The 12357-nt window shown below is 39.7% G+C and overlaps 1 protein-coding gene across 13 annotated transcripts in view; it reads left to right on the top strand.

The window, feature by feature from the left end:
- Positions 1–12357, top strand: part of Pparg (peroxisome proliferator activated receptor gamma) — a 126623-nt gene that overhangs the window by 92942 nt on the left and 21324 nt on the right. For 12 of the 13 annotated variants that reach the window (XM_028753494.1, XM_028753487.1, XM_028753491.1 and 9 more), the window contains one exon: positions 6053–6252. The exons of the other annotated variant lie outside the window; for it this stretch is intronic. In XM_028753494.1, coding sequence (XP_028609327.1) covers positions 6053–6252 — 200 coding nt within the window. The remainder of the gene's footprint in view (positions 1–6052; positions 6253–12357) is intronic. 13 annotated transcript variants of the gene reach the window in all.

Raw genomic sequence — 12357 nt, 5'->3', positions numbered from 1 at the left:
TGTGTGTGTGTGTGTGTGTGTGTGTGTGTGTGTGTGTGTGTGTGTGTATACATATATATATATTCTTACATATGTATACATACACATATATACAATATATATGTATTCTTATATGTGTATATATTTTTTCTGGTTCCCAATATATAATGCCCATCTTTTTTTCTAAGCTTTAACTTCAGCCTTCTAGGATACAACTGCCCAACTTCCCTGACCTCCTTCAATTCTCTGCTCAAAGTGTGGGAACTGGGCTGGTAATTTAGTTCCCTTGATAAAACACTTGCCTAGCGTGTGCCAAGGCCTGGGTTCCATTATTAGAACAGCTTAAAACTAAATTTAAAATAATTACTTAACTAAAACTTCAATTTCTAACAGTTTAAAAAAGTTAGGAGACCAATAGATAAACTAGATGTTGGGGTTTGTTCTTTATCTGCCAGGGAAGCAGTGGCCTTCAGTCTGACCTATTAGCATAGAAAGCACATCCTCTGCACTGCTGCGCCCCCGATAGTAAAAGCTGTGTTTAGAAAGCATGGCCTTGCTAAACCCTCCTGGTGCCTTTACTCAATACTCAGCTAATGTGGGTATCTAGGATTACCTAGGACTCCAAATGAACTAATACAGCCAGAAGTTTCTCTTTTAAAAAAGTCCAAATATGGGAGCATAAAACTATAATCTCAGCACCTGGGAGATAGAGGCAGGAGGATCAGTTGTTCAAGTTCATCCTCAGCTACATAGCAAGTTCAAGACTAGCCTGAGATACACAAATCCCTGTTTTGTACAAAGAAACAAATGTCTCTCTACTTCAGATGTGTTATACACAGACTTAGTTCCACCAAACAGCACCTTGCCTCCTTCCTTTGCTAAGCCCTAATGTGTAGAAATGCTAAATCTACCTATGGAACAAGTTTTGTCTAACTTGTAGCAAAATTGCTTATCAATACAGATGCTTTTTTCATGAGATTTAGCCATTTTGAGAACTTCTACCTATGGAAATAGGAACTTGTTCAGATTCTAGCTGAAGAACACTACCTTTCGGCATCCTAATTAAAGTGGTCTTGAAAGGGCTTTAGCTATTTTTGTTAGGTGAAGGAGAGAAGGACACCAATGAGATAGGAAACTGTCTTTAACTAATTAACTTGACTGTTGTGGTTGGCCATTAGGAAAGAAAAAATGCATTTTAGGATTGTTAATGTCCATGTATGTTTATAGTTCCTTGTCTATAAAATTTTAATCACAGCCAGTCATAGCAGCACATGCCTTTAGCTCTAACCCTCAGGAGGCAGAGGCAGGCAGATCTCTGTGAGTTTGAGGCTAGCCCAAACTCATACTGAGCCATATTTCCAGCCCATAATTTCTTTATCTTTTAATATGTCATAATTATTAACCTTCTCTTATGTAAACTTTCCAATGAACATATCGACTTATCTTCTAGATCAGAGTGAGTTCCAGGACAGCCAAGGCTACAGAGAAAAACCCTGTCTCGAAAAACCCAAAAGGGGGTGAATTTTAATCAAAGGAAGGGCTGGCAATATGGCTCAGTGATTTAAGAGCACTGGCTGTTCTTGCAGAAGACCCAGGTTTAATTCCCAGCACTCACATGGTGGTCTGTAATTCCAGTTCCTAGGGATCCTATACCCTCTTCCAGCTTTATAGGGACTTTACACACATGGTACAAAAATATACATGCAAACAAAATATTTACACATATTAATAAACAAATAAGTGTTTTCTTTTAAATTTAAGCAGAGGGCCAATGAGATAGTTCAGCAGGTAAAGGAGTTGACCACAGCCTGACAATCTTAAGACTCACAGTAGAAGAAGAGAGCCAACTCCCACAAGTTTTCCTCTGACCTCCCACACATACAACAATTTTTTTTAAATAACCAGAGTTTAGGACAGTATCTAACATGAAAGTCCACTTACTAATTATTCATCAAGTAAAGAGCTGTGTAGAGTGGTCTGTGAAACAGTAAATGATTCTAGCAACTTCTGTCTCACTATATGATAGTTCTGATTTTTTCCAAATTGTATTTCAGAAATTCTGTGTGTGTTTTTTGTTTTTTATTTCATTTTATTATTTGTTGGTGAGCAACCCCAAGGCTTCATTACACATGTTAAGGGAGTACTCTGCTACTGAGCTATATGCTCAGACCACAATTCCTTCATCTTCTAAAATAATTCTTATCTTCTCTCATGTAATCTTCCCAATATACATATTGACTCATCTTCTGTCTAACTTTAAACTTGATATGTTGGAATTTAATTTTTCACACATTTATTGTATAGTCTATGTATTTTGTTGTACCCAGGGGCAAAGATAAAACCTGGTATTCATATAGTTTCTATTCTAGCAGAACACCTAGTGTAAATGCATTAGAAATGCAGTAATAGCATCACACAATAACTAATGTATACAAGAAAGCCTAGTATTTAGAAATCTTTTTCTTTTCTTTTTGTTTTTGTTTGTTTATTTGTTTGTTTGTTTTTTGAGACAGGGTTTCTCTGTAGCCCTGGCTGTCCTGGAACTCACTCTGTAGACCAGGCTGGCCTCGAACTCAGAAATCCACCTGCCTCTGCCTCCCAACTGCTGGGATTAAAGGCATGTGCCACCACTGCCCAGCTAGAAAGCTTTTTCAAACCCTAAGTTATATATATAAAACTTGGGATATATATCTCTCATTTGGATATAGGGATGGATTATTAGAATGTTCCATGGAAAACATGTAATTTTAGAATATTCCCAAGTGGTTCTCACATGCTCTGCCCTCTTTTCTTTAAAGGACAACAAAACAAAGAAGTTTTGTGTGAAAGATGTGGTGGTTACCAATGGCTTTGCAGTGGACTATAAAAGGATCTTCTGCACAGCTGTTAAATTGTTGTTACTTTGTACATATTAACTAATTGGCATAACTGGCATTTTCATGTATGCATGTCATATTCACCCCCATTACCTTTCCTTGTCCCTTTCCTCTGCCAAACTATCCAGTCCCCACTTCTACTTTTATGTTGTTGTCTTCATCATCCTTCTTCTTTCTCTCCTCCTTTTTCCTCTTCCCCTTCTCCCTCCTCTTCCTCTCCTTCTTTTATTTTGTGACCTAATGAGTTTACTTAGGATAACATACAGAAGCAAGTGTGAGGGATATTTACAAGAGCTTGGGAAACTTACCTGTGGCTATACCACTGAAGAAAATGCCTCTGCCTCCTCCAGCAACCATTAACTACCCATAGATCCCCCAGGGACAGATGAGGCCTTCTTGAGCAGTTCTCCATTTCATGATGAGCATGTATTTTATTCATTGTATTTCAAAATGCACTTAATACGTGCCCAACGATATGTTAAATGCTAAGTGTAATGAGCAAGACTCCTGTTTTCATGGAGACTTTAGACCAGGGGAGAAAAGAAAACATTGTTGTTAATAGCCTGTGGCCAGAGCTATTACAAAGAAGACAGTAGTGTCATGGTCATAGACTGAGGAAGCCCAGTGGCTCTGGGGACAAGGTGGGAGGGCCCCACGGTAAGCTGACATGCCCTATGCCAGTGCAGCTAAAGTGGAAGAATAATGAAATGGGAGTCTGCAATGTTAACTTTAAAAAAAAAAAAAAAACAACTCTTTAAAGATTTTTATTTGAAGCGGTCATGTGCAAAGGTTATATTTAGTAAAAGTATCTAAACATATGCTGATCTAATGTAAACTGAGAGGCAATCATGTCTTCCCCTCTAACTCCAAGCAAGGTCTCTTATGAGGTCCCTGTAGGGCAATAGTTTCATTAGTGATAAAGTACAGGGCCAACTAAGATGAATTTACACATTTGAGACTTGAGTACAAATCAGTTTTTTCTTTAAAACAAAATTCACTAGCAGTAAATTTTGGCATGGTAGTGACCTGTAATCCCACCAACTAGATAGATTGGTGCAGGAGAGTTTCACATTCTGGGCCATGTTGTACTATGCAGCAAGACCTAGTCTCAAACTATAAAATACAATACAAAATAAGAAGAACTGAGTTGTGGCTCAGTGGTAGAACATGCACAAGTTCAGCATGCACAAGGCCCAAGACTCAATCCCCAGCACCAACGATTAAATAAAGTCACTGAGCAGATAAAAATGTTCCCATATACCTTGTCTTATGATAGACATACTATCTTTAGTCTAAGAATAAAACCATCCACCTGGAGCTGGAGAGTTGGCTTAGCAGTTAAGAGCACTAGCTGCTCTTGCAGGGGACCTAGGTTTGATTCCCAACACCCATATAACAACATCTGTCTGTAACTCCAATTCCAGGGGACCCATTGCACTCTGCTGGCCTCCTCAGACATTAGGTACACACTGTGATACAAAGATGCAGACAAATTCACACATACACACACACACACACACAATTTTTTTAATTTTTTAATGCCTCAAAAACAAAAAATGAACCACAAATCTGTTGGTTCTCATATTCAGCAACATTGATTAAGTGTCATCGAGTACTAGAGAGATATGTAAATGTGCCCCAACCTTTGCTCACAAGTACCCTATCATCTAAGTAGAAGAGCCACCATCATCTTGAGTATCACATAGAATGGTGCTCAAGGTACTACTGAGTGTGACAGCCAGAAGTTCCACTGTGACAAAGCAGTGTCCAAAGAATGCCCCTAAAGAGAGCCAGCCGCGCCTGATGACCTGAGTTCAATGGCCTGAGTCATACATGGTAGAAGGAGAAACCCTCCACACATGCACTGTGATGCACACACACACACACACACACACACACTACTATTCCTACTACTACTACTAAGTAAATATATATTTTTTACTTTAAAATTTATTTTATTTTTTATACTTTTCCTGCAAGTATGTATGTGTACATACCTGATACAAAAAAAAAAGTAAGACGAGAGTGCCAGATCCCCTAGAATTTGAGTTGCAGATGATTGTGAGCCACCAAACGGTTGCTGAGAATCAAACCAGGTCCTCTACAAGAGCAAGTGCTCTTAACCACAAAACCAACTCTCCAGCACCCCCATTTTAAGTTTATTATTTTTATAAATATTTCTAAAACTACAACAAAGAATGGTCCCAAAGAAACATTACTCAAAGTGACATTTTATAAATAATATCAGAAGAGAAGTAGGATATTTTATTCGAGTTAAAAAATCTATAAACAGATTACTATTTATTTATTTCACTTTCTGGTAATGGGATACAGGCTTTGCACATGCCAGGCAAGGGTTCTGTGCCCAAAGGACACCCCAGCTCACACAGGTTAATTCCTACCTTAGGCCTTACAGTCTATCTTAAATCTTTCCTTTATATTCCCACTTCCTTACCCCTTGAGAAGCCAAATCAAAGGTATTCTGATACTCCAATTCCAGGGACCTCGTTAAGGGGAAATTCTACAGAGTTAGGAAAGACTCCCACCCAAGTCTTTCTTTACATCAGGAACAAATGGCTCATGCGAACTGCCTGAGAACAGGGCCTGTGTTTGTACAACTTGAACTTCTCCGTAGCTGAGAGTTAACTCATGAAACACGAAGATGCTCCTGTCTTACCTTTTATGAAGTGCAGAGGTTACCAAGATAAATACGACAATGTCCCTGTCTGCAGGACGTTGTTCTACAGAGGGATTAGAGGCATAAAAAGTCATAACTATAGTACAGTGTGAACATTTTGATCTTTGAAATGCTTAGGGTTGGAGGAGCACTGGGAAGAAATAATTAGCTGTACTTGAAATCTCTATAAAGAAGATGACTTTGCATAACGGATGGGTAGGAATTGTCTCTCAATTCATGTTTAAATGAAGATGTATTCCTGTTTGCTAAACAGATCCTTCCAGTTTCCTAACAGGATCATATGTTGCCTTTTTTAACTGAAGAAGTAAAGAAGTTAATTTTCATGTGTCTGTGCTACTGTTGTGAAATAAAACCATGAGCAAAGTGGTAGATAGAAGGCAGAACCAGCACCGGGTGGAGAGGAGGGGCTCACTCTGTGGGAACCAAGATTAGGGAGAGCACAATGCAGAGCCCTAGTAATGATCCAATGATTCATCCTGTCATTCCTCTTCCTCTGTAGCCATCAGGTTTGGGCGGATGCCACAGGCCGAGAAGGAGAAGCTGTTGGCGGAGATCTCCAGTGATATCGACCAGCTGAACCCAGAGTCTGCTGATCTGCGAGCCCTGGCAAAGCATTTGTATGACTCATACATAAAGTCCTTCCCGCTGACCAAAGCCAAGGCGAGGGCGATCTTGACAGGAAAGACAACAGACAAATCAGTTAGTTCTCTTCTACTCTCTTCATTGGGGATGGCTGGGGCTGAGGGTGGTTTCCTTTGATGAACTGAGTTGCCTCACTGCGCATGCGTATGCAAAATATAGTTCAGCTGCAGGCTGTTAAAATCTAGTGGCAGGCCAGGTCCAAAACACAGGAAATGTCTTCAAATAGGATAAGTAAACATTGTTCTGAAAAAGGAGTAAGTCCTCCAAGCTGTAATAAAAAACCGTTGAGAGTAATACAAGAACTCATAGGTCACCTCTCACTCATGAGTGACCATGAAGCCTTCTGGTCACCAGAGTCTGAGAAGCCGTGCAGGAGGCTGGCCAGGTGTGGGAAGGTGTTGTGTCCTGCTTCTACCTTTCAGTTTTTCTATGGTCATTTGTCCCAGGTCCAAAGTGAGCACAAATCACATCAGGATATCATGAGATCTGTTGATATCTATCTATGAACTTTATTCCTGGGAAACTAGAGGCTCTAACCGTCTATTATATAAATGAATTCTACTTTCTGCAAGGATCTAAGTTGCCTATGCTACTCCAATGGAATGTGTTTGTTTGTTTGTTTGTTTGTTTGTTTGTTTGTTTGGTATGCTAAATATTGGATTGAATCCCAGGCAAGTATGTTGGATACACATGTGCTAGAACTAAGCTACAACCCCAAGCCACAAAAGGATTCTTAAGTGCCTAGAGATTCGTTGAGTGACATTGTTTAGAAAATTCATAATAGATGAAAATTATCGTCGAATCCGGTTTTCTAGGAAGCAGAAAGCTTCTGATATGAAGCTGAGAAGCAACATCAAATTACATTAAAATGAAACCTAGATGCTGCTGCTCCCCAGTCCACCAGCAACTGGAAGTGTGCACTGGACTGGGTCTCTGTCCTTCAGGTTTTACAGCCAGGGTCTGGCTTTGATATTATGGTCTATGATATGATGAATGTCCCTAGGCAATAAGAGCTACAAGTCCCATTCAGAAGACCTGGATCCAGCTCTTGAAAACCCTGTGTGTGGTCCCTTAACTCTCAATGGCCAAGAGAGCCAGTCAACTATTAGGTGAATACATGTAACTTGATGCCCATTCAGATTTTAGGGGAAAAAATCATATTATCTCCTTATGTGTTTTGATGACTATCTTAGGTTATTTCTTTCTCTTTAGTTAAATGACTTTGAGTAGAGTTAGCTAATAGCTATGAGAAAGCCACATACCAGTAAAAACAGTTGAGCTTCTCCCTGCAAGAGGGGTGATGGATACCCTCACAGTGACACACAAGGGCCTAGGCACCACAGTTCCCAAGTACTTTACACATTCTTTAGATTCTGCCCTGGGGCCATCTGACGGCTGCTATCGTTTATTATTATTATTATCTTCATTTAAGAAAAAGGAACTGAAGTGGAGAGGGGCAAGCACATAGAAAACTGAAGGCTATGATGTAAGCTTCCAACTTCTCAGCATGCTCTTCCTAGGACTACAGAACAGGAGCCATACATAGTACAGTGGGGTCTGTGCACTAAGTACCAAAGCAGCCATAGCAAGAGACATACAAGTGAAGCCTCTGAGTAGCTAATTGGATTACAGATAATAAGCTTACTTCACAGGCAGAAAAGTAAAGAAGACTGCAGAGCCACAAGACTAAGCAGAATTAACACTTGAAGGCAAATTGTAATAGCTTGCCAAGAACAGGTGCAGGAAGGAGTGCTAGAGTCTGGGATCTACCAAATTAGGCACTGGGGAGGGAGGAGACTGCTAAAAGGCCTAGAGCCACTCATCTTGCAGACTCTGGGTTCTTATCCTCTCTCTCTCTCCCTCTCCCTCTCCCTCCCTACCTCCCTCCCCCCCTCCTTCATATATCATTTTTTACTGGGTATTTTCTTTATTTACATTTCAAATGTTATCCCTTTTCCGAGTCCCTCTCCCCAGAAACACCCTATCCCATCATCTTAACTTCCAGTGCACACCTGAAATCCATGCTGGAAATCCTATCAATTTAGTGCTACTTAAAGGCTAGGGTGTGTGTGTGTGTGTGTGTGTGTGTGTGTGTGTGTGTGTGTCTGTGTCTGTGTCTGTGTGTGTGTTGTGTGTGTGTGTGTGTGTGTGTGGTGTGTGTGGTGTGTGTGGTGTGTGTGTGTGACAGAGAGAGAGAGAGAGAGAGAGAGAGAGAGAGAGAGAGAGAGAGAGAGAGAGAGACACTGAGACTGAAAGCCAGCCCACCCTAATAGACAAGAATTTAAATGTATTTAATGGTGGCCAGCTTACTCCTGTCTTTGTTCTGAAAGACACAAAGCCCAGACCACTAGGAGTCACCTGGAAGCCTCATCCCAGCTGACATTTTGGCTCTAAGTCTTTGAGTTAAAAATAAGATAATTGGAGGCCCTTTGTGAAACAGATAGCTATTAAGCTGCTTTAAGGAAGGGGCTACAAAAGCTTGATTATAGACTTCCCAAGCTCAGAGGCCAAGGGTTGTCATTTTTCCCTATCGTATGTAAGCTTGTGCTTTTCCCATAATAGTTACTCAGACTATTTGTTTAATTGAATTAAAGACTGTTGCTTATGCCCTTTGAAATTATGGACTTTCAACAGAGGGCTTTTCACTAGTCCAATATTTGTTCATCAAACTAGACATCGTTAGCGATTGGATAGTGACAGAATTGCCTCCAGTTAGGGTCTAGAAAAAGAAAAAGAAGCACAGCCAAATATAAACAGCCCATTCACTGATTATACAGAACTAAAATCAAATTGTTTGGCACTGTTTCGTTCTTATCTGGTGAAATCAAATTGAGCACCAATGGAAATAGTTCAGTAGAGAATATGGAAGAGAAACCCAAAATGTGATTTGCAGTGAGAATTGTTCTTTATCAGCATGGTCCTATTATTTATTTGATAGCATCTATCTCTGGGGTGTTATGTTATCTCTTGGCCAGAACTGTGAAAGCTAAGATTTGCATTGATACGGAAAGTTTTGCTGAAGTGTGGCCTCTCGAGATGGTGGGGGATGTGAGAAAGTGGCTGAGGCCATGAGGAGAGAAGCTTAGGTCTCATTATACACCCAGCTTGCAGCTGATGTCATCAGCATCTTAGGCCAAGCCTGGGGGAGGCTGCTCAGTGTAGTGGATGACCAATTACCCAGAACCTTCGCAAAAGGAAATGATCAGACTGAAGGGGCCATTCTTTACGTTTATCTCACTGCTCAATTTAACCATAGCCTGGTAGGAACCCACCAGCAGCTGCCCTCTCAGCCTTTGCCTCTGGGCTACAGAGGCCACTCCCCCTCCACAGCTAAACTTCCTTCTTCTATATCTTATTCCCTGGGGCTACTCACACCTTTCAAAACAGATAATTAAATGGTCCCGCTCTTCTATTAATTTTAAGATCATATCTTTGGGATAAGATACCAATAATTTTCATCATCTTGCCTCCAAGAATATGGACTGGGTATTCTAGTCTCAGAGTTAGGGGGAAGTAGGCTATAGAGTCACTAAATAAATCTTAGGAGCATTATGCCTTTTCAACACCCTTAAATAGGGTGGAATCCATTCTCCACACTACCTGCTTTTCCTCCATGGGTTTGCTTCAGCACAACCCTTGCTGAAGAAATCCTAGTGATCTCTGAAACCCATAAGTGTGTTGGAACTAGCGCCCTCATTTCTTGAAGGCAATTTGATAGCTGAATGGACTTTGGAAGTTTAGGATGTTTGACTATCATGATGGTACAATGATCACATGATCCAATGTTTGTTGATGAAAATAAGCAGAGTGGTTTTCAAAAACCACTGTTCTCAGTGCCATGGCTTGTCATAAAACAATAAACAGAAAACCCTGGGTATGCCTGCCAACTCTTCACTCCATATCTGAGAGTGATGCCTACTGAAGTCCTGGCTGCACTCTGTCTACAAATAAGAAATAAAACTTTTTATTTGTACTGTGTTGGACTTTGGGTTCCAAGACATCATGTTGTTTAAGACAGGCACATGTAAAGTCGCTGTTGCTATAACAAACTGGTGCCATTAGAAAAATGACCATCCTGAATAGTATATGAAATATAAAACCACTGAATCATAAAGCTCATGCAGAATTGTAAATTGCTGTGGAAACATTTCTGTGCCCATTTACATTATGCTTTCTAAAATATACAGCAGCCATCACATCATACTGACTCCAGTGATGGAGAAGATATGTCTCTTTAAATCCTACACTTACAGCTAAACAAGGCATAGTAGTCTCTCCCTCCATCTTTGAAAGAGTCTGAATGAACTGGAATATCTATCCTCCCCTGAGGAGAAAAATATTGAGGGAGTCCTCAGAGAAAAAACTTAGGAACCCCATAGGAATAAAGTAGAAAACAGTGCTGTGTAATCCCCAAGACGTCTGAAGTTAGGGTCCAGATGTTGTTGATCCATCTATCAATAGTAATAAAAACAAATTCCTTTATAACCAGAGTCATCAGTAATAGCTAATGATATGACAGATCTGAACTAATACTATTCTAGGTTTGGATGTGTAATTCAGAAGTAGAACACTGGCCTAAACATACAAGACTCTGGATGCCATTCCCATTACCAGGAAATAACAATAATATTCAATATAGTTAAGGGGGAAAGCACTTGGGCTTCTTTACTTATTTTTATTTTATTTATTTATTCTTTAGTTGTTGGACTGAGTTGGCCAGTACCTTTGTTTATCCACTAAGTAACTGTTTGGCTGAAATTGAACAATTTATTTGAGAGCTTTGGTTATATGCTGGTTCGTTTGAGTGCAAATAATTCTTACTAAGTTTTCATTTGTTTGTCTTAAATCACTTAACTACATGGGGACACAGAATTACATCTGACAGTCTTTCTAACTTAACTTCTATCACAAATAGCAGTTGACTCTAGGAAATATCATTCAAAAGGCACTGCCTGAGGACCCCAGCACAGAAGAGCCCTAGTTCTTTCCAGAAAATAATTTTATTGAAAAGGGTTTAGAGCCATGGAGAAAGAATTTGAAAAGAGACAGTCAGAAGGATATCCTGGTTCTACTTAGGGTTTGCTATAAAGAACTCTTTGCCTTTGTAAATATCTCAGCATCCAGTTTCTTCCTATTTAGAGAGCAATGATGTGTGCTTGCATTCTGTGGTTCCCTTGGTTTTCTTTTTTTTTTCTTTTTTTTTCTTCTTTTTTTCTTTTCCTTTTCTTTTTCTTTTTTTTCATTTTTTTCTTCTTTTTTTTCTTTTTTTTAAATTTTTTTCTTTTTCTTCTTTTTCTTCTTTTTTTTTCCTTTTTTTTTCAATTTTTTTTCTTTTTTTTTTCCCTTGGTTTTCAACAAGCAAAACTGAAACACAGGAGCAAGGACAGAAAGGAAGTTGAGGAAACCAATGTACTTTGGAGTTAGCGTTCATTAACTGTTGTTCATAGAGGACAAGATGTATGCCTAATACTATGAAAGCCAAGAGATGCAGAAGACTAAGATAAACTTTAAAAGATAGGCTCTAAGAATGTAGTATTCTTCTTTGAAAAAAAAGCTCTAAGTATCTGGAGAGGCCCATGAAACAAAGTCCATATTTTCCCAAGCCAGGTTATTGTTGTTGGTTTGGTTTGGTTTGGAAACAGGATCTCATGTACCCTGTGCTGACCTAGAATTCACTATGTAGCCAATGATAACTTTAAGCTCCAGATTCTCCTGTCTTCATCCATTAAATGGTAGGATCATGAAAAGTAGCATCATGCCTGGCTTCCCACTCAGCTGTGATCCTGCACTGTTGTTATGTGATTTTCTGTGAGCAGGTCGGGTACTATGTAGATATGTGTGTGGCTAACTAGAGAAATCACCTAGAGTAACCTGGGCTGTATTAGTTGAACTTTCTTATTTATCTCCTTTAATGGGTTGTTTCCTTAGTCAAGAGGAGCTGTGAACTTGGTACGTTGTGTATAATCCCTTTCATAGCTCATATATTAACATGCCAATGGATTACTAAGAGGTACATCCACACAGTGTTACAGGCTGTGGTTAGTATTTATGAACCCCATGTTCCATCCCTAGTACTAAAGAAAGAGAAGAAAGGAAGGAAGGAAGGAAGGAAGGAAGGAAGGAAGGAAGGAAGGAAGGAAGGAAAGAAGGAAAAAAGGAAAG

Source organism: Grammomys surdaster, unplaced genomic scaffold (genome assembly GCF_004785775.1).
Source record: "Grammomys surdaster isolate TR1022 unplaced genomic scaffold, NIH_TR_1.0 125950, whole genome shotgun sequence".
NCBI classification, from domain to species: Eukaryota; Metazoa; Chordata; class Mammalia; order Rodentia; family Muridae; genus Grammomys; species Grammomys surdaster.
The sequence above is the reverse complement of the archived record's forward strand: the minus strand, read 5'-3'. Positions and strand labels throughout refer to the sequence as shown.